The sequence below is a fragment of the Megascapheus bottae genome, chromosome 13, assembly GCF_031878675.1.
Source record: "Megascapheus bottae isolate mThoBot1 chromosome 13, mThoBot2.hap1, whole genome shotgun sequence".
Classification (NCBI taxonomy): domain Eukaryota; kingdom Metazoa; phylum Chordata; class Mammalia; order Rodentia; family Geomyidae; genus Megascapheus; species Megascapheus bottae.
Window position 1 is genome coordinate 30,035,739 of NC_143521.1, and position 26,008 is coordinate 30,061,746.

Below are 26,008 nucleotides of genomic sequence, written 5' to 3' on the forward strand. Positions count from 1 at the left end.
CACTTGGGTGGAGAGTAAAGTTACAATATGCTATAGGTGGCAGTGATCACTGAAATTGCCATGGAAAAACAAGGCCACTTTAGTACCCTGTCCAACTGTAAGCTCTGAGACTGAACTGCCTGTTCTGACTCCCTGTTGTAGTACCAGTCACCTCCGGATAAGGTCCTCCCCCCATCTAATTGCTATCTAATCGCTCACACAACTATCAAGATAAAGAAGAATTTTAGCATCATCTCAGACTTCTGTTGTAGTATACCATCAATGTCTTTACCTCTACTTTGGAAATTGGTCTCTAAATACTAATTAGTAAGTCAGAAAGCTTGTAAATAGTATAGCACACAAAGAAAACCAAGTACTGGTTACAGCATTTTTATTTACATTGTTTCTATGTTACATTGTTTATTCAATATAGAAAAAATATGAATACATTGATAGTATTCTCTTTTAATTTGGTAATTCCACATTGTCAAATATTGACTGTTTCTATATTGGGTATCATACCCAATTTTTAAAAAAGGAAAAATGGACCTAGCAAACAATTCTTATTGCATCATGGTATTGATAATAGTAACACAGTATTTCTTTCTCTCTAAACTCTTAAAAGATTTATGATTAAACTACTGCTTACTGGCTCGGGAAGATGTTCTTAAAAACAAGTTAATTCAGTCTTGAAAATTTTAAGGTAAGCCTCTTAAAACACCTCAGTGACCAAGGAGAAAATTTATATTCCTTATAAAGGGGTCAGGCTGGAAGAAAATCAAGTAGTGGACCCCATAATGGTTCTGAATATACCAAAATACAAATGGGGACCTAATTATTACCATAATTATGGTTGAGAAGAATCCACACTTGGAAGTCCCATTTCTTATAAAAATCCATTTTACAAATAGAATCAATGATTATCTCTTTTGGACAAAATACTTTCATTAAATGGGCCAAACACAAATGAGGGATACAAAATACAATATTTTCCATTACTTTCCATTTAAGTACACTATGTACAGAAAGATAAGAGTTACCTATCTCAAGCTAAATCCAGATGAACAAGTAACTTATTAAAAGCCAGCATCGGGACTTATAAATAGTGCAGAAAATGCAAAAGCCAAAAACACGATGCCTCCTATGATTGTCACTAGAAGAGAAAAGAAAAGGGGTTTAAGGCAAAACACTGAACAAATTATGAGGAAGTCAAATTGTTCTCCCCATCTAATAATGTAAATGTGGATAATAAAGACTAACACTCTTGGCTCATTAAGAGTCCGTTCTCTAGCACTGTCTATAGACTAAATTGAGACTGTTGATGAGCAAATGTAGTGAATGATACCTCAAAACAGATTATTTCATCTTTAAACTTCATTTAATGTTGCACAAGAAATTCCCAGCAGGATCATAATTGGTCTCCACTTACGATTCCCAGGTTGTTGGTTTGTAGTACTGGGGTTTAAACTTGCTAGGCAGGACCTCTACCAGTTGATCTACACTTCCAGGTCTTTTTGCTATGGTCTTTCTATCTATTCTATGCTTCCTCCAGGAGCTGGGATAGGAGCATGTCCAGCTTTTTCTATTCACATGGGGTCTCGTGAATGTTTTGGCCCAGCAGGGCAAGAACAAACTTCCCAATCTCTTCTCTCTCCCAACTGGCCTTAACCATCACATCCAGCTGATTCCCAGTCTTGACATTTTTAAGGATTCCTCCTATTTCCAGTGGTGATTTGTGTTATTGGCTTAAAAATAAATATATTAAGAAATCTGACACCTAGGCCTCACAATTGCAATCTCAGGCACCAGGAAGCTGAGATAGAAAGGATTATGGTTCAGCTTCAACAGTTAAGTTCACAAGAATGCCAGCTAAGCAAGCATAATGTCCTAAGTTCGAACCCATCACTTCCCCACTTCTTACTCCACCCCACCAAAGTTAAAACAGCTACGGTGAGTTCAATAATGTCTGAGATGAATTGATACTTCTCGAATGACATGGGAAAACCAGTCTGCAATAACAGGTAATGCTCAGGACCTTAAATAGATGGTAATTTCAAAGACTAGGCAGTATACTTTGAAAGAATTTAAACTAACATCTTACTTCTAATCTTCTAGTGACTTTAGAAAGATAGAACAAGAGATTGCTTTTTAAATTAAACAAAAAAATCCTTACCAGTTCTGACCGAGATTTTTTGTGCTATCATTCTTCCTCCAATGACTGCCAGCCCTGTACACAAGCAATGCCCTACTGTTCCCCCAACTGCTACGCCATAGGGGTCCTGGAAGCAAAGGGAAGTAGCATCATTTGAAATCAAAGCAAACCACCAAAGAAAGTCTAGTACAAAAAAGCCCAGGTAATTCTCAAAATGCAAGAGTACTGATAACTTTACCAAAAAAAAGGTAATTAGAATGTTCCCTACATGAGGGAATATATGCCAGGATATATTATAAGACTAAACCTCCAAGTAGGATAAAAAAAACTAAACCTTTATGGCCATATTCTCTAAGAAATTCTGCCCCATAAACAGTTTAGTTGGAAACAAAGTATTCATCTCATAAACACAGGCTACCAGTGCAAACTGGAAGTAGTTAAATTGGAATGGAGGAGGTCTATGAAGATTTTACCAAAGATAGCCCAGAAGAGGCAGAGGTTAATTTCTGGGGGTTATGAAACATTCTAAGGAGAAAACAAAACCAGCAGTAAGAGACAACTAACTATGGAACAACAGCATTTCTAGAGAATCAGGAGGCATGAGAGGCAGCTATCAAGATAGGAGCGGGGGCTAGGAGGTGGTTAAGAGTGATAGAGCGCAAGGGCAAAACATTTGCCTATGAGAGGACCTGAGGGAAAAGATTGGAGCCAGGTCATGAAAGAAAGCTAAAAACTTTATATCTTGAGATGCTTTTTTCCATAGGGAGTGGTAGCAGGCATTTATGCTTTAAAAATGCAGTGGAAAGGCCGGGAGTTTGGCCTAGTGGTAAAGTGCTTGTCTAGCATGCACTAAGACCCAGGTTTCCTCAGTGCCACATACATAGAAAAAGCTGGAAGTGGTGCTATCGCTCAAGTGGTAGAGCTCTAGCCTTGAGGAAAGCCCAAGGACAGTGTTCAGGGCCTGAGTTCAAGCCCAAGGACTGGCCAAAAAAAAAAAAAATGCAGTGGAGGTTGGGCATGGTAGTTCATGCCTATAATCCTAGCTACTCAGGAGGCTGAGATCTGAGGATCTCAGTTCAAAGCCAAGCCCTGGCACTAAAGTCCGTGAGACTCTTAACTGCAAGTAACCACTAGAAAACCAGAAGTGGTGGCTCAATGGGTAGGGCCTTGTGCTGAAGAGCTCAGTGACAGCGCCCAGGCCCAGAGTACAAGCCACGATCAACAACAACAACAAAAAGTGAGATAGGAAGGGGAAGACAGGCAGAGTAGCTGCCTTGGTTGAAAGAAGAAAAACTGCTGTGCTGGATTGGAGTAGCAGTCTACAGACAGAGAAATGTGGATGAATTTGAGACCCAGTGGTGACACAAAATCAGGAATAAAAATGCAAGTTTCGGGCCGGGAGTTTGGCCTAGTGGTTAAAGTGTTTGCCTAGCATGCACAAAGACCCAGGTTCGATTCCTCGGTACCACATACATAGAAAAAAGCCGGAAGTCGGGCCGGGAGTTTGGCCTAGTGGTTAAAGTGCTTGCCTAGCATGCACGAAGACCTGGGTTCGATTCCTTGGTACCACATACATAGAAAAAAAAGCTGGAAGTGGTGCTGAGGCTCCAGTGGTAGAGCTCTAGCCTTGAGAAAGTCCAAGGACAGTGCTCAGGCCCTGAGCTCAAGCCCAGGACTGGCACAAAAAAAAAAAAAAAAAAAAAAAAAAACAAGCAAACAAAAAAAAAATGCAAGTTTCTCTTTATTTCTTTGCATGGGCTGAAATGAAGTAAATCTCATGTGTCAGAGGAAGCAGGTGGGCAATAAGCTAAGAGATCTGAGTGTAAGAAGAATAAAAGATCTGCAAAATACAGCCACAAGGAAGGCAACACTCAAGGGATGACAGAAGAAGAAGAAGAATCATACAAAGGAGACTCATGAGGTGGCCAAGCTGTTGGCCTCCTGCAAGAACCACAACAGAGTCTGTCACTGGCTGCAGTAAGCTCAAGTGAAGTACCACCCACCATCTCTGGTGAAGGAAGAGTGCGGAGTCTAGTCCTTTGGAGTCTCCTAGGCCCCTCAGCCTAACCCTTTGAGACTGGGAAGTGGAAGGGAGGGAAGCTCTCTCCCTCCTGTAAAATTGGAGATGGGTGCATGCTAATAGTCAGTGCTCATCAACTTGGGCTGGGAGAAGGCAAAGATCTCTGCTACACGGTGTGAGGAGAGGATGGGGAATACAGCAAGTGGGGAAAGCAGCTTTGTGCTGCTCTCTGCAGTCAGCGGGCTGTGTAGAGGGGTAGGCAGTGGATGTGCACAGACTGGGAGTGGAAATAGCTTGAAGCATCTACTAGAAAGACTCAAGTCAAAATGCTACTCCACAAAGTGGCATCCTACTTGAAAATGATACTTGAAATACATTAAGTTCAATAAGTTTCTTTAATATAGTATTTTTCAGTGTCTCTATTAATTTGTATATTGGGGGTTTTTAAGGTATTATTTGGATGGTTTCAATGCCCCCCCTTTTTTTGCCTTCTACCTAAAATACACTAGAATTCAGAGAACTCCAGCCTGGGAGCACTGTGTTAGAAGCGGAGAGAAAGCTGAACTCAGGCCACTGCATGGCTCATACAGAGAAAAAAGCAGACATTAGTGGATCAAAACAGGATACTATTTCTGCAGTGAGAACTCTACCACCACTGTGGTACCCACTGGTGAGGCAGGATGGCAGAGTGCATGCAGCAGGTCATCTCAGTTTTCCCATGAGAAAATAAAATCCAGGAGGCACAGTGCTTCCTCAGGCACTGCCACGTAAATGCACAGGCAGCATGTAGCGTGGCTCTGCTCACCCAGCTGGAAGCACTCCCAAGCCCTCTGGGTCACCTCCCAGTCCCAATTCTGACAATGTGGAGAAGCAATAGAAGCTGTCAGATCATAGTCATCAGAAGACATTCTAAACCAGGGCCAGAAGTTTAGCCTATCGTAAGAGTGCCTGCCTAACCCGTACAAAGACCCAGGTTCCATTCCCTGGTACCCCATACATAGAAAAAGCCAAAAGTGGTGGTGTGGCTCAGTGGTAGAGCTCTAGCCTGGAGAAAGACAAAGGACAGTGCTCAGGCCGAGTTCAAGCCCCAGAACTGAGGAGAAAAGAAAAGAAAAAAAAAATACTAGAAGACATTCTAAACTAAAGTGTGTTTTACAAGAATATAATGAAAAAGACCATTCCAAATTATCTCAGTCCTGGCCTCAAAGTGCAATCTATGATGAGTACTTGGTTCTTGGATGGTAGCCCTTTCCCTGTAAATACTGTTTGTAATCTGAAGTAGTACCACTTGACAGTTAAGATGAAGAACTGCTTGAAGAGTACTGCAGCTCGAATCCTTTCAATACATCTTGACAGGCCTGTTGTCAACAGTAACTTACGTAAGACTGTATTCCCCTCACAAGCAGCGAAGGTTCCAAAATAAAATACATGTCCTTCTGTGGGCAATAGGGATTGAATCCAGGGTCATGTGCTGCTAGCAACTGCTCTATCTCTTGAGCCATGGCCTCATCCTTGTCTGTATATGTTCAGCTATTTTCACGTACACGCACAATTTTGAAGTCCCAGACTTCTTTCCTCCCATATAATTGGAACTGCTTCCCTGAATTCTTACGTGTTCTTTATATATAAAGTAAACCATCTTTTAAAATTTCTCCATGTCATTAATATGCTCAAGAATTAACTTTCAAAGAGCTACATAGAAGTTTATTCATACTGAACCAATTCTCTGATCTCTAAATTTCTATTCAACTACAATAAATGTTTTGTAATTAACCTACACAACTCATTTATCTCTTTGGTATAGGAATAAACACTTTTAAAATGTCTTAGACAACTGAATTGTCAAGCCGTCCTCTGATAGTATCATACCTATACTTTCTCTTTTTGTTTGTTTTGAGACAGGATATCCCAAGTTGACCCTCGAACTCACCATCCTCACTCTCAGCTTCCTGAGTGCTAGGATTACAAGCATGCACCATCACCATTCCCCTAACATACAATGTGAAGTAGGGTGACGGGAGGGAACCCACAAAAATAACTGACATAGCTCCAAAAGAACAGAATTTAGCAAGAGGGGGGAAAATTTTTAAAGCTGGTGCCAGTGGCTCATGTCTTTAATCCTACCTACTTAGGAGAATGAAATCTGAGAATAAAGGACTGAAGCCAACCCTAGCAGGAAAACAGATGAGACTTTGGGGGGGGGGGGGGCACTGGGATGTTACACTTGCTAGGCCAGTTCTTTGCCAATGAGCTACTTCACAGCTCCCATGAGATACTCTTCTCCAGTTCAACACCAAAAAGTTGTAAGTCCGAAGTGGAACTATGGCTGAGGAGGCAGACTAGCAACCAGCCTTGAGTGAGAAAGCTAAGGGACAGTACCCACGCCCTGAGTTCAAACAACAGTCCTGGGGAAAACAAAAAACAGACCAATGAAATCTGGACAGAAGACTGCAACTGGGAAGTTAATTTGAGAGGTTGGCAAGATGAGGGAGAGCTATCTGAGCAAAGTAACATTGTTTAATTTTAATACAAAAGCAGTCTTCTCTCAAAAACACTTACCTCTCTAGCTGCCAAGACAATTGTAGTGAGTTGCGAGCGATCTCCCCATTCTGCTAAGAATGTTAATGTAAGAGCTTGAACAAAAATGGGTGAAATGAAATGCAACCACTTTTTCTGAGGTATTGTCGTGCTTGTACCCGTTTCAACATCTGCTGGTCCATTCAAAAGTTTGGTTCGTTGAAACTAAAATGTAAAAAAATGACGTGAATACTAGCAAGAAAATCAAAGTGACATAAAAGCACTTATTTTTAACAGGACTTACAGTCCTTGGAATATGCTCCAAAGAAATTAATGTGACCACCAAATTTCTTCATTCCAAACAAAACCACATTTAGTGGTTCTACATGCTGTGGAAGCAACTTGTAAATGTTAACACAGCCCCGGCTTTTCAGTCATCCCCACACCACGTCCAGTCTCTTCTGCTTCCTGTCTTCACCAGGTTCACACTGACCCAAAAGCCTATCACAACCAGATTACAAGAACAGCAACTGGGCTGAGCACTGGTGACTCACGCTTGTAATCCCAGCTACTTAGAAAGTGGACCTGTGGCTCAAGTAGCAGAGCCCGTGAATGAAAAAAGATAAGTGAAAGAGCAAGGCTCTGAGGTTCAAGCGTCGATTCTGGCAAGTGTAGCTCCAGCACTGGAGCACACAAAAGCACACACTCACACATGCACACACATGCACAAAAACAAGCTCCTCTTGTATTCTACACATATCATTTGATGTGGCCACTGAAAAACCTCTGGATACATTTTTATTCCTCATGTCTGTCGCAGGCCCATACAGTCAACAGACTTACTTCTTCATCTTTCTTCTTTAACTCTGCTTGAACTTCTTCCAGTTCCTCTTGACCCTCATCTGGACTCATCTTTAAGCCTTCCCGCAGCATTCGAATGCCAAAAATGGCAAATAATGCAGTTGAAACATAGTATGTATACACCCTGGGGATGACTGTGGTAGCATAGCCGAACAAAACTGCAAAAAGATGTCAACAGAGTATCTGGTTAACTGGTATGTTTCACAGCCCACCAAAGAAATGGTTCTCTTCAAGAAGTTCCAGCCAGCCATGGCGGCCCATGCTGGTAATCAACAAGGAGGATGAGGCAGGAGGATCACAAGTTTGAGACCAGCCTGGGCTACACCTTTAAAAAGGCTGGGCCCCGTGGCTCATGCCTATATTCCCAGCTACTCAGGAGGCTGAGATCTGAGGATCTCGGTTCAAAGCCAGCCTGGGCACTAAAGACTCCGAGACTCTTATCTTCATTTAACCACTAGAAAAAAGTGGAAGTGGGGCTGTGGCTCCAAGGGTAGGGCGGAAGCCTTCAACTGAAGAGCTCAGGGACAGCACCCAGGCCCAGAGTTCAAGCCCTACGACTGACAAAAAAAAAAAAATATATATATATATGTGTGTATATATATATATATATATATATATATATGTAAAATTCACTGTCAAAGAAGTCTGGCTGGCTCACATTAGAATCCATATAATAACTGGAAGTGAAAGTGCCTTGTTGAAGATGACACACCTTTCACAGGTACTTTCTTTTTTTCCCCAGTCCTGGGGCTTGAACTCAGGGTCCAAACACTGACCTTGGGCTTTCCTTGGCCAAAGCACCACTTCCAGCTTTTTCCATATATGTGCTACCGAGAAATCGAACCCAGGTCTTCATGCATGCTAAGCAAGCGTTCTACCACTTGGCCAAACTCCTGGCCTGAATTGGTTTTTTTAAGATTTCTATTAGCAAAGTATTAGTTGTGTCTGGAAAGGTTCATTGTACCATTTCCCTATGTGCATACAATGTACTCCTGTCAAACTTCTGCCTCCCTTAATCCTCTCTCCTGGTAAAAACAGGGCTTCTCTGCTTTATCTTCACACATGCATATAAAGTACTTCACCAGTCACTCTCTCCCCTGCTGCTGATACTACCCCAGCACAGCCTTTTTCACTCTCCTGCTGTTTTTTAAAAAGGGTATTAATTGTACCAAGGGATTTCACAATGGATTTTTCATTCACATGTATTTTAGTCAGAGCATTCCCCTTTATTGCTCTTTCTATATATGCCATCCTCTACTGTTAAACAGTGAGGTTTATGTTATTCCATACACAGATGCAATGCATTTACTCTCCATCATTTTCCCTCTTCCTCTCCCCACTTTGTTCCCTCCTCAAACAGTCCCACAGTTACAACCAAGTTTAAATGCATGCAAGTTTGTATGTGTCTGCTGCAAATAAGCCCAAACCATGCATATCTGATTTTTTGAGAAGCTTAGCTTATTTCACTCAGCATAATCCTCAGTTCCAAATACTTTCCTGTAAGTCACAATGTCCTTTTTCTTTATGGCCGAATATTCCATTGGTATACAAGTACCATTATTTTTGCTATCCATTTGGTAGTTTTTAGGCACCCAGCTGATCTATCATTTGGCTGCTATGAACAAAGCAGTAATAAACATGACAAGGTCTTTTTCTTGTGTACCAGCTAGGTATATGCCCAAGACTGGTACAAGAGGTTTTTTTTTGAAGAACCTTCATACTAATTTCCATAGTGCTTATACTCACAAGAGTCTCGTAAGACACTGAGCTTCTCTAGACACTGTCAACCACCCCTTGCCACTTGCATTGTATAAGACACAGTACTTGAGGGAGGCTGGCTCAAATGCCCTCCAAAGACTCCAAGACTTTATAACACAAAAGCAACAATACTTTTGTACAAAGGTGACATTTCTTCACCACAAATCCTTTTAATATAAACTTCTACAGTGAATCATGACAAGAGTCTCAGGCAACATGATTCAAACTCTGCTCTTTTAAACTATTTAAATCTATCTTATAAACACCAACCACTACAAGGTCAAGAAACAGAGGCAAGATGATTGGGAGGGGTGGGAGGGAGGGAAAGTGGGAGAAAAATCTGAGAAGGGATATCCATGTTCAAGAAGTAATATACCTGATGAATGTAACCTCTATACATTACCCCGACAATAAAACACAATAATTTAAAAAAGAAAGTTTAGGGGCGGGAGCAGGGCCTAGTGGTGGAGTGCTCACCTAGCATGCACAAAGCCCTGGGGTTGATTCCCCAGTACCACATACACACAAAAAAGCCAGAAGTGGTGCTGTGGCTCAAGTGGTAGAGCACTAGCCTTAAGCAAAAAGCGTCCAAGGGCAGTGCTCAGGGCCTGAGTTCAGCTCTAGGACAGGCAAAAAAAAAAAAAAAAAAAAAAAAAGTTTAATGAAGAAAATAAATATTAACTCAATCTCTTAGAACATATGGAAATATGCAGAAAATGTGTTAATGTTTACTGTTAGAACCAAGTCTTATAAAGAATATTGTCTCAAACCATTCTACCTTCTAACTGCTTTGTATTTAATAAAGAAAGATAAAAATGAGTCCACAGTAAAAAAGAAACAGAGACCCAGACGGTAGTTTCTAGTACCACATCCTTCATTGAACAGCTCCTCAGAAATGACCAATCCCACAACTGGGTACATTAGGTCCAGTGAGTCTGTGGTCTCTTGTTCTTCTAAAAAAGAGCAAAACCAGATGCTGGAACCATGCTACAAGGACAGGGGAGGCAGCCTGGAGAGGTTTACACTGGCTGATATAGTCTACAAGGCAGCTGACTAATTCTCAACCGTTGAAGAAGGAGAGAGTCTCCGTTACTGAGAGTAACAGAAAAGAAATCAAAATAGGAAGTGCTCGTGACCAGACAGTACCAGGGCTCATGTCATGAATTAGGAAGTCACCATTCTGCAATCATCTAGAGAAAGTTTCCTTTTTGTCAATTACAATTCGATTTCATTTTTGTCTGAACTTCAGAAGTCGTACAAGGGGTTACAATTAAATGTGAATGGATCTCCATGGTATAACCCTTATGACCAGTTTAACTAAATGAATATTAAGGAACTGAACCAGGATTGTAAAGTGAGGATAAGTAAGTGGGAAGGACGTTAGTGAATGAAAAAAAGGGAACAGGAGACAAATACAGAATTATTCAAGGAACCTATATGGTAAAGGAAGTGGGAAATGTGAAATAAGTCTAGGGGCAGGAAACAGGAAGGAGGTAGGGGAAAGACAGGTGACTGAACAGGCAGCCCTGGAAACTTAGTGGGAAGGTTCTGATCATACAAAACCTACGCTAGTTAAGGGGAAATTTTGCTAATAGGATATTTGAGCTGATTACAGATGACAGGTGGCCCTTCCCTGTAATTTTAACTACTCAGGGGGCTAAGATCTGAAGGTCAAAGTCAATGAGATAGTATCTCCAATTAACCAGCAAAAGCCAACAGAGTAAATGTGGGCTCCACAAGGGTGCCAAGCCACGAGTTCAAACCCTCCCCCCACCAAGAAAAGGTACTTATATTGTCTTGAAGTATCTTCCTAAAGGCTGCATAATTGGGTACAAAGGAAGACTGCACAAGAGAGATGTGGGCTTTCAAGTGAAGTCATTTGCACCTGTCCCTGGCTGCCAGGTACCAGTGGCTCATGCATGTAACCTTAGCTACTCAAAAGGCTAACATCAGAGATCTGAGGATTACAAGCTAGAGCAGCAAGAAAACTCCCTGAGACTCTTCTCTCCAATGAACTAAGAAATGCTCGAAGTGGAGCTGTGGCTCCAGTGAGAGTGCTAGCCTTGAGCAAAAAGAGCTCAGGGACACGGCCCAGGCCAGGAGTTCAAGTCCCAGTACCAGCACACACAATATAACTGAAGCTGAGAAGCTGGGGGGAAAAACAAGTTCATAAGCATGGTTACTTGATGTACCTGATGCCAATGTCTGTCCACCTTCTAACTGGACAGGAACTCATATCCATGCTGTTTCTTCTCTTTGCTGGCCTTTACACTGTTAATGTTTTAGCCAAGTTTGTTTCCTCTTGTCTCCAGGCTATAAAACTAAAACTGACACAACTTAAGGGTTAACTCAAAGGTAAAAATGAGGCAAATACTTCAAAACAGGATGACCCTTGATCTCCTGGCCACAGGCGTCCAAATGAAGACCGACTTCTGCGTTCACACTCCACACAATTCAGCCAGTACAGCGGAGTCCAGACCAACACAACACTCACTACATAAACACGAACTACACAAACAGGCCAAACCCTCTAGATTCACATGGTTTCAAACAGAACAAACCAATAGCGTTTTACTGCTGTTGCCTGTGCTCCATGCCAGAAAGAGGAAGCCAAAGACTGGCTTCAATTTGCCAGCCATTAGAACATTTTAGATTCCTCAGGGTATTTCAGAAACTTGAGTGCTTGAGTGGGGAATGCTAGGTAGCAGCTATGAGCCAAGGGGAAATGGAAAGGGAACTTCAAGTGGAAAATGGCAGGTTTCCCAGAGAAAATGAATATAATTAAACTTTTCAATCAAGCTAGATGGCACCAAGATTATGGAATGTACAAAATGCATTTCTTTCTTTTTTTTTTTTTTTTGCCAGTCCTGGGCTTGAGCTCAGGGCCTGAGCACTGTCCTTGGACTTTCTCAAGGCTAGAGCTCTACCACTTGAGCCCATCACCACTTCCACCTTTTTTTGCTATGTACCTGGTACCGAGGAATCAATCCTGGGTCTTCATGCATGCTAGGCAAGCACTCTACCACTAGGCCAAACTCCCAGCCCCCAAAATGCATTTCTTGAGTACCCTATCCACCTAAAGATTAATGGCAGATGCTTTAAGAAATTAGTTTCATTATAGCAGAGGCAAAAGAACAAAGTACTCTAAATATGCTATCTCAGTAATATAGATCACAACCTAAGAGGTAGGTAGATATTATCTCCATTTTAAAAATGGGGAAATTGAAGCTCAAAAGACTTTTATCAAAAGAATTTTATCACGACAAGTGCAACTCAGTGCTAAGTCTGACTCAAACAGAAAAAGCTTGGTTATCCACCAAGCTTGAGTTTGCTTCTGAATTGAGACTAAACCCTGTTTAGTTATTTAGCATTAAGTTGAGGCTTAAACACCAGCTAGGATTAGTTTCTTCCCTCACACTGGCACTCTACCACTTGAGCCACAGTTTCACCTCAGAGTCTCATAGTTTCTGACCAGGGCTGACTTCGAACCATAATCCTCAGATGTGAGACTCCTGAGTAGCTGGGATTATAGGCATGAGACATAGGTGCCCAGCTTGTATTTCTCCATTTTTGATTCATTTTTCAAAAGTCCTTCAAAAGGAAAATATTCAATTCTCTCTGGTATATTGGATTCTATTTCTGAAAGCCCAAACAAAAAAATCTTGCCTGGGATGAAAAAGTTAAAAAAAAAAAAATTGCAACAATAAAATGATTTAAAACACTAGTATGACTGAGCATGGTGGCTCACGCCTGTAATCCTAGCTACTCAGGAGGCTAAGATCTGAGGATAACGGTTCAAAGTCAGCCCAGGGACTAACGAATGTAAGACTCTTATCTCCAATTAGCCACTAGAAAGTGGGAAGTGGGGCTGTGGCTCCAGGGGTAGGGCAGTAGTGGCCAGGCCCAGAGTTCCAGCCCCATGACCCACCCACCCCCCAAAAAAAACCCGTAGTATGTAAATGACTAAAACTTCATTTAAAAACTGAAATATAAGCCGGATTACACCTGTAATCCTAGCTATTCAGGAGACTGAGATCTGAGGATTACAGCTCAAAGCCAGCCCAGGCAGAAAAGCCCCTTGAGACTCTTTTATTTTTAGACTTAAATATTTTATTCCAAAACAATTTGAATATCCTTACAATATATATAAGCACTAAATTCCGTCTACTAAAAAATCTGAATGTAATCTTTACATAGAAGGAACTTAAAGGACCTCCAGGATATAGAAACAAGAGCCATATAATATGTGATTGTTGTTCTTAATGTACTGTTATTTCTCATCTCTTTTATTGTCCCTTGGTTATCTCATATTATTACAGAAGCTTACCTTGTTATTGATATATTGTATATATGTTTATTTGGTTATTTGAAATAGGATAGGGAAGGGGGGAAAACAAGATGAGGGGAGGGGATAGGGAGAGGGAAATAGGGACAAACACATGAGAAAGGGTATCAATGTATGTGAAGTAACACACCTTCTATCTATCTGGTGAATATAAAGTAACCCTTCTAGTACTACAATAAATATATATATATTTTTTAAAAAGGTATAAGAAGTCAAAAATGAAAGAAAAATTTAAAGAGGAAGGAAGAAGAAAGAAGGAATATCTCTAACTATCAGGAAACCAGAAGTGGCACTGTAGTTCAAAGTGGTAGAGCAGTAGTCTTGAGCAAACGAGCTCAGGGACAGTACCTAGGCCCTAACTTCAAGCCCCACAACTGACCAAAAAAAAAAAGTGAAATGCAGATTTAAGAACATATGTTCTTGGGCTAGGATGGCTTACTGATGGAGTACTCGCCTAGAATGAATGAAGCCTTGGGTTCAAGTCCTCAGGACCACATAAACAGAAAAGGCTAGAAGCAGCACTGCAGCGCAAGTGTTAGTGCTAGCCTTGAGCAAAGAAGCTCAGGGACAGGGCCGAGGCCCTGAGTTCAAGCCCCAGGACTGGCAAAAAAGAATAAAGGGAGAGGGGGAGAGATGGGGAGAGAGAGGGAGGGGGAAGGGAGACAGAGAAAGGGAGAGGAAAGAAGAGAGAGGGGGCAGAAGGGAGAGAGGGAGAGGGAAGTGGGGAGGGAGAGGGAGAGAAGAGCTTATGTTCTGAAGCCATTTGCTGTTCAATAGACTCTGGAACGTAAGTAGTCCAATGATTCAAGAACTCAAGTGCTCCACACCAAGCTTCCTGGCAAAAGCAGAGGCAGACCCAATCACGGGACAGGCAGCAGAGGCAGAGCCACTCACCGGACAAGCAGGTCATCAGTGCCAGAGCCAGCATGGCCCCCGCCATCACCGTCAGGCGGTTGTAGCGCATGGCCATGATGGCTGCTATGAAGAATGTCTTGTCACCCAGCTCCGACACAATGATCACCGAGATGGCGGCGACAAATGCGTGGAGAAAGCCTAGATTCGTCTGGGCAGCTGGATCGTCTTTATTTGTATGAACTGGGGCTGCTGGTGTAAATCCTTTCTGAAATTAAACAGAAAACATTTACTGTTTGAAAAAAAGTTATTTAAAATTATTGTATTCTATATGTGAATGATTCCTCTTTTTCATTATAGCCTTTATATTTTTTTTATCTTAATTTTTATTTATTTCTTGCCAGTCCTGGAGCTGGAACTCAGGGTCTAAGCACTCTCCTTGGGCTTTCTCAAGGCTAGCGTTCTACCACTTGGGCCACAGCACCACTTCTGGCTATGTAAGTGGTACCAAGGAACTGAACCTAGGTCTTCATACATGACAGGCAAGCACTCTACCACTAGGCCACACTCCCAGGCCTCTATCTTATTTTAAGAACCATTGATAATAACAATCATCTTTGAAAATAGGTGCTAAAATTCAGATCTAAATAGAAGGCTTCCAAACAATTTAGAATATAGATTATCTATGTTCAATACACTAAAATTATCTTACTTTCTTTTTTTTTTTTGCCAGTCCTGGGACTTGAACTCACTCAGGGTCTGAGCACTGCCCTTGGGCTTTCTCAAGAATAGAACACTTGAGCCACAGCACCGTTTCTAGCTTGTTCTATGTATGTGATACCAAGGAATTGAACCTGGGTCTTTGTGCATGCTAGGCAAGTACTCTACTACTAGGTCAAACACCCAGCCAAAATCACCTTACTTTCTAAGTATGTCTCATCTAAGACTTAGTTCTAATGTCTCAAACTTTTCCTAGTATTCTGTGTGGAAGATCCGGGTGTATTTATCAGACACGAAAATGGGAAAAACTTCACTGACATTGTAAAGGACAAAGTAAGATCCAGAAAGCTCTAGAATACGTGTTATCTTGAGTTAAGAGGAAGCTTAAGACAGCTAAATGGCCTGTAACGAAGGCTAAAAATAGTCTAGAAAATAATGTGGCCTTAAAAAAGTAAAATAAAAGACAGGCTGAGTCTTGCTTGGCAAGATGAAGATGGACATGGACATCTTCAGACATCACTAAGCACTGTGGGGCTTCTGCTCAGCTTTCCCCAAAGTGGCACGCAGCTCAGAGCCCCCGTCTGTAAGACGACCCTGTCTCTGAACATCACTAGCCACAGAAAGGGATTCTCAAGTCCAGGCTTGGCAAACCATCCGTGAGGCCAAACCCAGCCTGTCCAAGCTGAGAATGCTGTTCATATATTTTCAGGTTGTAGAAAAGGAAAGAGGTATGAGAGGGAGGAAATCAGGCGAGGAAGATTATACCACAGAGATCCTATGTATGCTGCATAGGTGAGCCTGAAAAATCTAGTTACTGTCTGGCTCATTACTAAGGATGTTTGCTAGCTAGGGCTCTAAGCCATAATGAGACCTGTCAGGAGTAGGGAGAGAATTGCTATTGTTTCAGTAAACTGAGAAAGGCATGTGTCTCAGTCTTTCTACTCTCTATGATCCTATGACAGAAGCAAAAAGGTGTTGACAGGCTGGGAATTTGGCCTACTGGTTGAGTGCTTGCCTAGCATGCACAAAGACCAGAGTTCAATTCCTCGGTACCACATACATAGAAAAAAGCTGGAAGTGGTGCTGAAGCTCAAGTAGTAGAGGTCAAGCCTTGAGAAAGTCCAAGGACAGTGCTCAGGCCCTGAGCTCAAGCCCAGGACTGGCAAAAAAAAAAAAAAAAGGCCTTAACAGGCATTAGCATACTTAATAAGGAAAAATGATTTCTATCTTGGGTCACCCAAGGCTAGAATAGGCTGCAAGAGAAGTTGTCTAGCTCACTGCTCAACTACTTGGTTCCAAAGAAAGAAAGCAGCACTTAATCAAACCAGACTGCACATTTCTTGAATAGGGTGACTATGTCTCAAAAGGGGAGTGGTGACATTGGGCAACATTTTTGATTGCCAAAATTGAAGGTTAACTACTGACATCTAGTGGGTGGAGGCCAAGAGGCTACTAAGCATGCGTGGATCAGTCAGTCCCTGCCACCAAGAATTATCAACCCAAGAAGAAACCATGGCAAGCTTAATTACTTCCAAAGGTTTGTGACAAGCCTAATAAATTATTCTTAATTGCTTTTATTTGTCTGTAAGTAGTTGTACAGAAGTTTCAACCTGTCATTTTGTAGATAAAACACATCTTGATCAATGCCACCCCTCCCTTTCTCTTTAATTTTTAAAACTTATCCATTTTTGGAAAGCTAAGAGACAAAAAATAAAAACCTGATAACATGCTTTGTACAACATAAAAATCTAAGTTACACACAGTACTGTACTTTAAAATAACCAGAGTATATAACAAAAACATTTAAGCATCAGACTTAAAGCTAATAATAGGATCTTGAACTCAGTGCTGTCCTGAACATTCTCTTACAGCTAGCGATCTCTCACTGAGCCACAGCACTACTTCTGGTTTTCTGCTGGTTTACTGCAGATAAGGGTCTCAAGGCCTTTCCTTGCCCTAGGTGGCTTCAAACCTCGATCCTCAGATCTCAGTTCTCTGAGTGGCTAGTACTAGAGGGATGAGTCAGGCTTAGACTTTCTTAATTAAGCAGGTAGCACTTGAGCCACACCTCTAGTAGAGATCTGTTGCTGATTGCGGGTAAAATCTTCAGGACTTTTCAACCTGGCTAGCTCCAAATCTAGATCCTCAGATCTCTGGCTTTTGAGTAGCAAGGATTAAATCCATTTAATATGTCACTGGGCACAGACCAATTCCTTTGTCTAATCCCCTCCTCAGTAATGAAATGTAGGAGTTAATATCATAGGGTCTGGAATCAGATTGTCTGAGTGCATATCAAAGCATTACCCGTGACTGCATGACCTTGGGCCTATAAGAAAATGTTCTGTGACTCAAAGTTCATCTATAAAACACCACCCTCACATGACTGCTGAGAGTGTTGAATGAATAAAGTCCTCAGGATGTCGTGTCTAGTACATATGTTCTTATAGCACCACACAAGGTCAACTTGTAATCTCCCTGTAATCACACCACTTCACTGTTTAAGAAGTGTTATCTTCTTATACATAAATATAATAATTCTGGTAATTATCCAATGCTTCCCAAAGATGCATATATCAGTTCCGGAGACAAGCCTACCATTCCCTCCAAGGTGAGCTAGTGCAGCACTGGGTTTTTTGGTTTTGGTTTTGGTTTTTTTGCCAGTCCTAGGCAGTGCTCAGGACCTGAGCACTGTCCTGGGCTTTCCTCAAGGCCAGCACTCTACCACTTTTCTACAGCTTCTCTCTATATATGGTACCAAGGAATCAAACCTGGGTCTTTGTGCATGCTAGGCAAGTACTCTACCAATAGGCCAAACTCCCGGCCTTGGAGCACTGTTTAATAGAAAATGCAAACCCCCCAAATGAGTCACATACGGCAATTCCACATTTGCTGGTTGTTAATTACCATTTTAAGAATCAAAATGGAGTTGAAAATTTAACCCAATGCACTACTATTCAAATCATACCTTTAACATAGCTAATAAGTTGTGGGGGTCTTTCTCCCCACACCTCCCTTGTAATATGATTGTTACGTAGTCCAGATTAGCCTCAAATTTACGATCTTCCTATTCAACCTCTTGAGTCCTGGTAGCATGTACTATCATCACACCTGACTCTAAGAAGTAATAGCATGTACACTGTAATAGTATGTACATGATTATAAATTGTCATCAAATCTCAACAAAGAGAAAAAGTCATTTCCAGGGAAGGAGACAGAATGACCAGAATTGGTGCCAATAAACTTGACAAAAAAAAAAAAAATAATAGTGCTGGGCCAGGTGCGATGGCTCACGCCTGTCATCCTAGCTACTCAGGAAGCTGAGATCTGAGGATCAAGGTTCAAAGCCAGCCTGGGCATAAAAGGACCTGAGCCTCTTATCTCCAATTAACCTCCAGAAGAAACGGAAAGTGGAGCTTGGCTCAAGGGTAGGGAAGTAGACCTGAGCTGAGGAACTCAGGGACAGTGCCCAGGAAGAGTTCAATCCCTATAACCCACCAAAAAAAAAAAAAAAAAAAAAGGAGTGCTGGCACCAGTGGCTCACACCTCTAATTCTAGCTACTAAAGAGGCTGAGATCTGAGGACCACAGTTTGAAGCCACCCTGGGTAGAAAAGTCCCTGTGAGATGCTCATCTCCAATTAGCCACTCAAAACTGGATAGTAGAACTAGCTACTCAAAATGGTACAACGCTAGCCTTGGGCAAAAGAGCTCAGGCCCTGAGTTCAAGACCCAGGACCAACACAACAAATAATATTTAATGGCCTCATAAGCAAATTTCTATAGTAATTACCCAAGTCTACCTAAAACTTCAGAGTAATTATAGGCAATACTTAAATGAGTATGGCTCTGTTTCAATTAAACATTCTGAAAACAGAACAAGGAAACCAGCGAAAATGTAAGGGGGATAAGGAGAATGAGGAAGATATTGGGGGAAAGGCTGACTGGGAGACAATGTAAACACATAAGTATGTCATAATAAAATCACCTTCATAAAATCCATATATGCTGTACTTTAAAGAAGTGGGAACAGAACTAGGCAGTCAGGGCTAAATGAATAGCTTTTTCCCCTTTCCCCAAACAGGAAAGATCTGTGAATGTGAGTAAGCAGGTGGGAAGGAAAGTACCAGAGGAACATGGAGAGGAACAAGTTATGGAAGGATGGCAGCTTTGTTGAAAACAAAAAGAAAGTAGGAGCAGAGCACCAAATATTGACCCTCATAAAGGAGAAGAAACAGGTGCAGAATGCAATTCCAATTGTTTCTCCAGTGTTACATCACAGGAAGTAACGAAATACTAGGAACTTTCCTGGTACCCATACCACTGTCTCCTTGCTAATGTCTGAAACATAAACTGCATTTTGAAAACAGGACCAGCAAGTTACACGTTAAAAACAAATTTTTAAAAACAAAAAGGCGAGCCGTCGCCATGGTTTATGCTTGTAATCCTAAGCTACTCAGGAGGCTGAGATCTGAGGACTGAGGTTCAAAGCCAGTCCATTCACTAAAGTCTGTGAGACTCTTATCTCCAATTAAACACCAGAAAACAGGAAGTGACGCTGTGGCTCAAGAGGTAGGGTGGTAGCCTTGAGCTGAAGAGCTAAGGGACAACACCCAGGCCCAGAGTTCAAGTCCCACAACTGACAAAAAAGGAAAAAAAAAAAAAAGCTAAAACACTACCGAAAACTAGTTTTAAGTCCAAAGTAAAAAACTATACATATAAAGTATCCTCATTTAAAAACTATTCTTTTGTATTTTCATGATCCTCAAAAAAAAAACAACGAAGAGAAACGCAATTTTTCTCCAGAGGTCAGTGAGCACAGACGACTGCAGGACAGAGATACCTATATGCAATCTTCAACCACCTATACTAACACTGCAGAAGATGCTTGCTTCGAAACAAAATCTATAGTTGCTACAAAAAAGCAAAAATCAAAGTTGCTCAAAGAAAGCTGTCCAACAAGCAGGAGTATTTAGATAAATAGGAAAATGCTTAGGACTAAGCTTGGAACTAGCTTCTCTCCATCATAAGGAAGTCAGAAAAAGCTTTTTTCAAAAATTACAAAAAGTATACACACAAAAAAATACATATAACTTTAAACAATGACTAATGGGAAAAAAGAACAAGTTCAAGCCCTACGACCGACAAAAAAAAAAAGTTCTACTAAAATGTGTTATGTCTGTGTAAATGCTTAACTTGTTAATCCATACTACATTTAATTCAACAATCTTTTCAAAATAATTTTAATGAATATTTAGCAACTTTGTTTTACAAATGCTATGACCTGCTAAATATTTATACATTTAGACATTTAAAATATACTAAATATATTTCATGTCATTATTTGTGTGATTCTGAGACAGAACTTGGTAACTTCTGCCCTTTTCTACACTGGTAATTTTTTTGAATGGGGTCTTGTCTCCCAATCAGAGGTGAGCTTAGACCATAATCACCTAGCATATATTCCTATCTTAGCTGAAATGATAAGCAAATCACCCCACCCAGTTTCTTCCTTTGAGATAAGAGTTGAGGCTAGTCTGGAGCTTCTATCCTCTGATCTCTCTTGCAAATAGCCAAGATTATAAGCTTAAACCACTGGTACCTGGCTTCACTTTTTTTTTAAATAAATTATTTGTGATTAAACTACCAAACAAATTGAGTATCATAACTATAATGTCATTCAAAAGAAGTCATTAAGAAATCTCAATAGTAACTATAAAGAGGCTGTGTCAAGAGAATGAGCTAGATGGATGAAGACAGTGACTCAATAAAAATGAAAATAAAATGCTTAAAAGATTCTGTGCAAGGTCTTCACAAAGTTAGTAAGTAAAAGAAATGCCAAGAAATAGCTCAAATATAGGAAAACAATATTTTGTGGCTTTAGTAACAATGCTATGCAGTCAAAATAGTTCTTTGGAGTTCCAGAGTATGACATATACTGTAAATTGCTTTTATTAAATCTAGCTGATCTTCCCCAACTAAAGGAATTTTTTTTTTTTTTGTAAATATATACTATGCCCAGAGAAGGAGTAAGGAAGGAAAAATAAACCTACAAAAACTAAATGAAGGTCATGAGAAACACATAGAAAGGCTCCAGGTGATCACTGGTGCTTTTGTAAACTCGGTTTCTTTATGACTGTCAGTTCTGAGTAACTTAAATTTTTTTTTTTTTTTGGCCAGTCCTGGGGCTTGAACTTGGGACTTAAGCACTATCTTTGGGCTTTTTCTAGCACACTCTACTACTTGAGCCACAGCACCACTTTTAGCTTTTCTATGTAGTGGTGCCAAAGAATCGAACCCAGGTCTTCATACATGCTAGGCAAGCACTCCGCCACTAGGGCAAACACCCACCCGGTACTTAAAACTTCTCTTGAACCTAACTAAAGAGAAGGAAAGAATAGTAAATGTATGTAGAATGCCGTTTGTATATTCAGCCTCTTCACTTTAAAGAGCCCATCAAGATACAGATACATGTTTGTAATCTTCCACCCAAATGCCTGCCTGCACCAAGAGTGGATTTTTCCGTTTTGAGAGTCTACTTCAGTAGCACCAAAAGATTAAATGTAAATATTCTGAATATCCTTTAAAAAAAAAAAGGTATTTTAGGGCTAAAGGCCTGGCACAAGTGGTAACTCCAACAACAATAAAAAATAAAAATAAAGAAAACAGGCACTGGTGGCTGACATCTCCTATCCACTCAGGAGGTTGAGATGAGAAGATTGTGGTTTGAAGCCAACATAAGCAGGAATAGTCCCTGAGATGCTTATCTCCCATTAAACACCAAGAAGATAGCAATGAAGCAGTGGCTCCACTGGTGGAGCACAGCCTTGAGCAATAAATAAATAAATACATAAGGAGGTACCCTGAGTTCAAGTCCTGGTACCAGCACCAAAAAACATTCAATTAGAAGGGAGACTGATCAAGGCAGTGAGGTTGATGGGATACACTGATTGCATGCATGAAAAACTCAAGATATTCAACAATGCTGCACCCTCATATAGATGGCTACCAAATGATACACTTTGATCACCTCATGTCACTGCATATAAGCAAATGACATATATTACATGGTTTAGAAAAATATGAACAAAAAACTCTTCAATACCTGCAATTAAAGTTTTTTTTTTCAATTTTTTTTTTCAATTAAAGTTTTTTAAAAAGAGCATATAGCTAGACTAAAATGTAATTGAAACCGGAGTATTCTGTTCTAAAGACATGGATCCTCAACACCATATAAACGTGATCAATGGACCCTGTTTCTACCATAAGCTTTATTGTGCATGGCTAGATTTTTCCCCTGCTTCCCCAAAAGAACATAGTAGCACAGGCACTATTAAAACTTCTAACTACCACTATTTCTGTCTTAAAAATTCACACAAGTAAAACTTTATTGAAATGCCTAGAACATTACAAATTCATGGATCTCATTATTAGTTGCCTAACCTCAGATGGTATCTGCTTTAAAATAAACTTCTGACACTGAGTTAAATGGCAGCAGGCTAAATGATAAAAACCAAGAATAAAGTTCATGAGTCAGCATTTAGTTCTGAAGTGGATGTTCAGTTTCTGAAGTGGATCTGTGAAACAAGGACAGACCGGCAGGAAGTGCCAAACATGCACATCTGAATAACAGCATCACTCCTGACCCAGGGCCGGGGCAGGACCCCGTGAGCAGAGGTAAAGAACAAAGAGGTTCACAACCCATTTCCCCCATACCAGGAGCCTGAGCCTAGGCCTAGGATTCTCCCCCTAGCATATGACTACCCCCCCCCTCCCCATCTCAAATCTCTTGACTTCTGTTACTGCAGGACACTGGTCAACTCTTGTTTTCAACTTAAAAAAAAAAGTTATCTAAACAACAGCTCCATAATAGAGTCAAACTAAAATTCCTAAACATTTTTACCCATTAATGGGTAGAATCACATTTCAGGCAGATGATAAAAGTCTAGTTTTTTCCTAATTTTATCTAGAGGATCTTTTAGCAACAGAAGGTAAGCAAGCAAAGATGAAAGAGGGAAAAGAGAAAAGGAGACTGATAGTCTTGCAAAAGAAGCTATTGCAGTTTTTGCTCTGCCAATCTTTCCAAAATGAAATTTAATCAACAATAGAAACTTAAGATACTGTATTTCATTCATAAAAATTGAATAAATACTAGGACACAGGAAGCATAATAACTCAGGAATCTGGATTTGACCTCACTTTCCCAAGGAAGACTTCTTTCATGAAAAGGAAATGGTACTTGCTCTACCTGCTTAACTGCTGTGCAGATGAGATCAGCTCACAGAATATTAACTTCAAAATAACTAAGTCTCCTCATAGGTGGCCAGTTATTCTACTTCTTCCTGAGTACTTCCAGTAAGGAGAATTTCATTCTTTCTCAAGATCCATCACTACACTCTGGACAACTGTGATTCTTAGAAAGTTCTCCCTGTGTGAAACCAGTATCAGTCTCTTGGAACTCTGCATCTTCCAGTACTATAAGGAAAACACAAAACATGAAGAAACTGGAATGCCTGAATAAAGGAAAAAACAAAGAAGTCCCTTTTAACAAGGAAATGTTAGGAAAGGCTCCCACAGAGAGCAGGCACACACTGGGTCTAGAAGGTGAGAAGGATTGGACTTGTGGGGCTCAAGCTAAGAGCTTATTACAAGTCCTTTGTTTGGGAAACCGGTAAGAGTACATGTGTCCCAGAGTCCTTGGATGCCTTTTTGTTTGTTTAATGTATGAACAAGAATGGTAGCTCTCAAAAAAAAAAAAAAAAAAAGTCCCAGGGGGCAGCTTCAGGCAGATCAGGAAGACACCTGAATATTCCACCCTACTAGGATGGCCTGGGACAGCACACAGGGAGAATTTCTGAGATGGTATGTATAATTTAATCTAACGTTTAAATGGGTTATTTGTAAGCACGGGCTGGATGAATACTGGAGTAGAAGGGGTGGCTGAATGACCCTCTGGCCCATAAAAGAGAGGAAAGTTCAGAACCTGGGAGTCAGAATTAACAAATGGCAAGAACCCAAGTCGGGGGAGAGGGGGGTTCTTAACTCTGGCAAGTAAGAAATGTCCTTATTAATATCAATTAAGAAATAAGTTTAAATCTTCTGAGTGAAAGGCAAACAAAATACAGGACTTTACCAGTGACTGTATATAGATTCCTTTCTTGAATCCTTGTTAAACACGTCATTTGAAATATGATGTAAAAAAAAAAATCAATGTTAATAAATTTTTAATTTAAATGAATAAAAAATACAGGACTTAGCTATACTTATAAATGCAGTTTTGACATAGGTACTGTCACAGTGATTAGTCCTCTGCCTTCTAAGGGCCACTTTGTGCAAGCCAAAGCACGTTTTCCAGGAAAGTTGAGAGTCGAAGCGAACAATCCATATGTACTGTATTTGGCAAAAACCACAGGGTGTGCCCAGCTGAGTCTGGATAAGTATGGGGGGAGGGGGGGGAGGGGAAGATGCTGTTTCACCAATGTAAAGGCCGATGTAATCATTCTCGGGGAACACAAAAGAACTCTCCTGGCTGCTCTGATCTTTAAAAAAAGAAAAGAAGAAAGAAAAGAACTTTCTACTTGGGAAGAGTATGTCCGGTAGGGCACATCTGGTCGCTGAGACGCTGACTCTAGAGCAGCATCTCCACCCTCTGGGCTCCTGGCGGGGCTGTCTCCCTGCCCCCATGAGGAGCTGGGCGAGGCCAGGCCTCACCGGGAAAAGGGAGCAGGCGGTCGCCTTCCTCCCGCGAGCCGGGGCCGACTCCCCTCCCCCCCGCTCCGCCCCTCCCCCCCCCCGCCAGCGCCCGAGCGGAGGGCGGCGCCCCGAGTCTGGCTCCCAGGCCTCGCCTGCCCCATCCCCATCCCCATCCTCGCCGGCCCGGTCCGGTCGGCTCACCTCAGCCCGGGCGGGCTCAGGGCCCTGCCCGGCCACGGGCTGGGGCTGCAGCTGCTGGGCGGGCGCCGGGGGCTCCTTATTCCGGTGGCTGAGGTCTTCATCCGGGCCCGCCCGGACCCCGATCGGAGCCCAGAGCAGCGGAAGCAGCAGGAGCAGAAGCAGCCGAGGCGCCGAGACTCGGCCGCTTCCCCCGGCCGCGGCCGCCATCCCGCCCGCCGAGCCCGCCGCGCTCCGGCGCTGCAGGAGGAAGTGCGGGCGACTGGAAGCCTCGACCCCGGAGCCACCCAGTCCGTCACGCCTCGCCACCGCTCAGCTAGCGGCCCACACCATGCGGGACACAGGAGAGAGAGGCGCGAGGCCGGGACAGGCCCTCGTCGGCAGCCGGCCGCGAGGCGGGGGCTCCTCTCCGCGGCGGCCACACGACTCCTCCAACTGCCTCGGCGCTGTCCGTCCCCAACTCCTCCGGGCCCCGCCCCCTGGGCATCCTCTTCTCCCATTGGCTCTGCGTCGGCCTCGGCGTCGTGACGTAAGCGGGCAGGTTTAGGTGCGGCTCGCGAGCTCCTCCCACTGGACCCAGCGGACCTCTTCTATTGGACGCCGCGCGCCGGGTAGGTGCGGGGCTCGGTCCTCGCACCGCATCCTTCCTGATCCCAGCCCGCGACCCCCTTTCTTCTCTGGATCTCACAGTCCCAGGATTGCACGGCTATTACTTGTGCTCCTCCCTGAGCCTTGGACCTCGTATACAGACTCGACTTTCCCCACTTTTTCAGCCGTTTTTAGAAGTCAGATGAGCCCCCGCGCCTCCACTTACGTGGCAGTAGCTTGCAGGGCTGCCACACCCATCTGGATTCCTACCGACCGCCCTGGGGATTCTCGGCTGGGCGACCTGCCGCAGGGAACGGCTCTTCGGGGTCG

General features: G+C 42.1%; 1 protein-coding gene across 1 annotated transcript; it reads right to left on the reverse strand.

Annotated features, from left to right (window-relative positions):
* Positions 1-353: 353 nt before the first annotated feature.
* On the reverse strand, positions 354-25,521 carry Tmem165 (transmembrane protein 165). Its single transcript, XM_090343583.1, has 6 exons — positions 25,094-25,521; positions 14,527-14,752; positions 7,512-7,687; positions 6,711-6,893; positions 2,153-2,258; positions 354-1,132 (listed from the first exon to the last, which is right to left on the reverse strand). The coding sequence occupies exons 1-6, from the start codon at positions 25,298-25,300 to the stop codon at positions 1,056-1,058; spliced, it is 975 nt and encodes a 324-aa protein (XP_090199709.1). The 5' UTR covers positions 25,301-25,521; the 3' UTR covers positions 354-1,055.
* Positions 25,522-26,008: the final 487 nt, after the last annotated feature.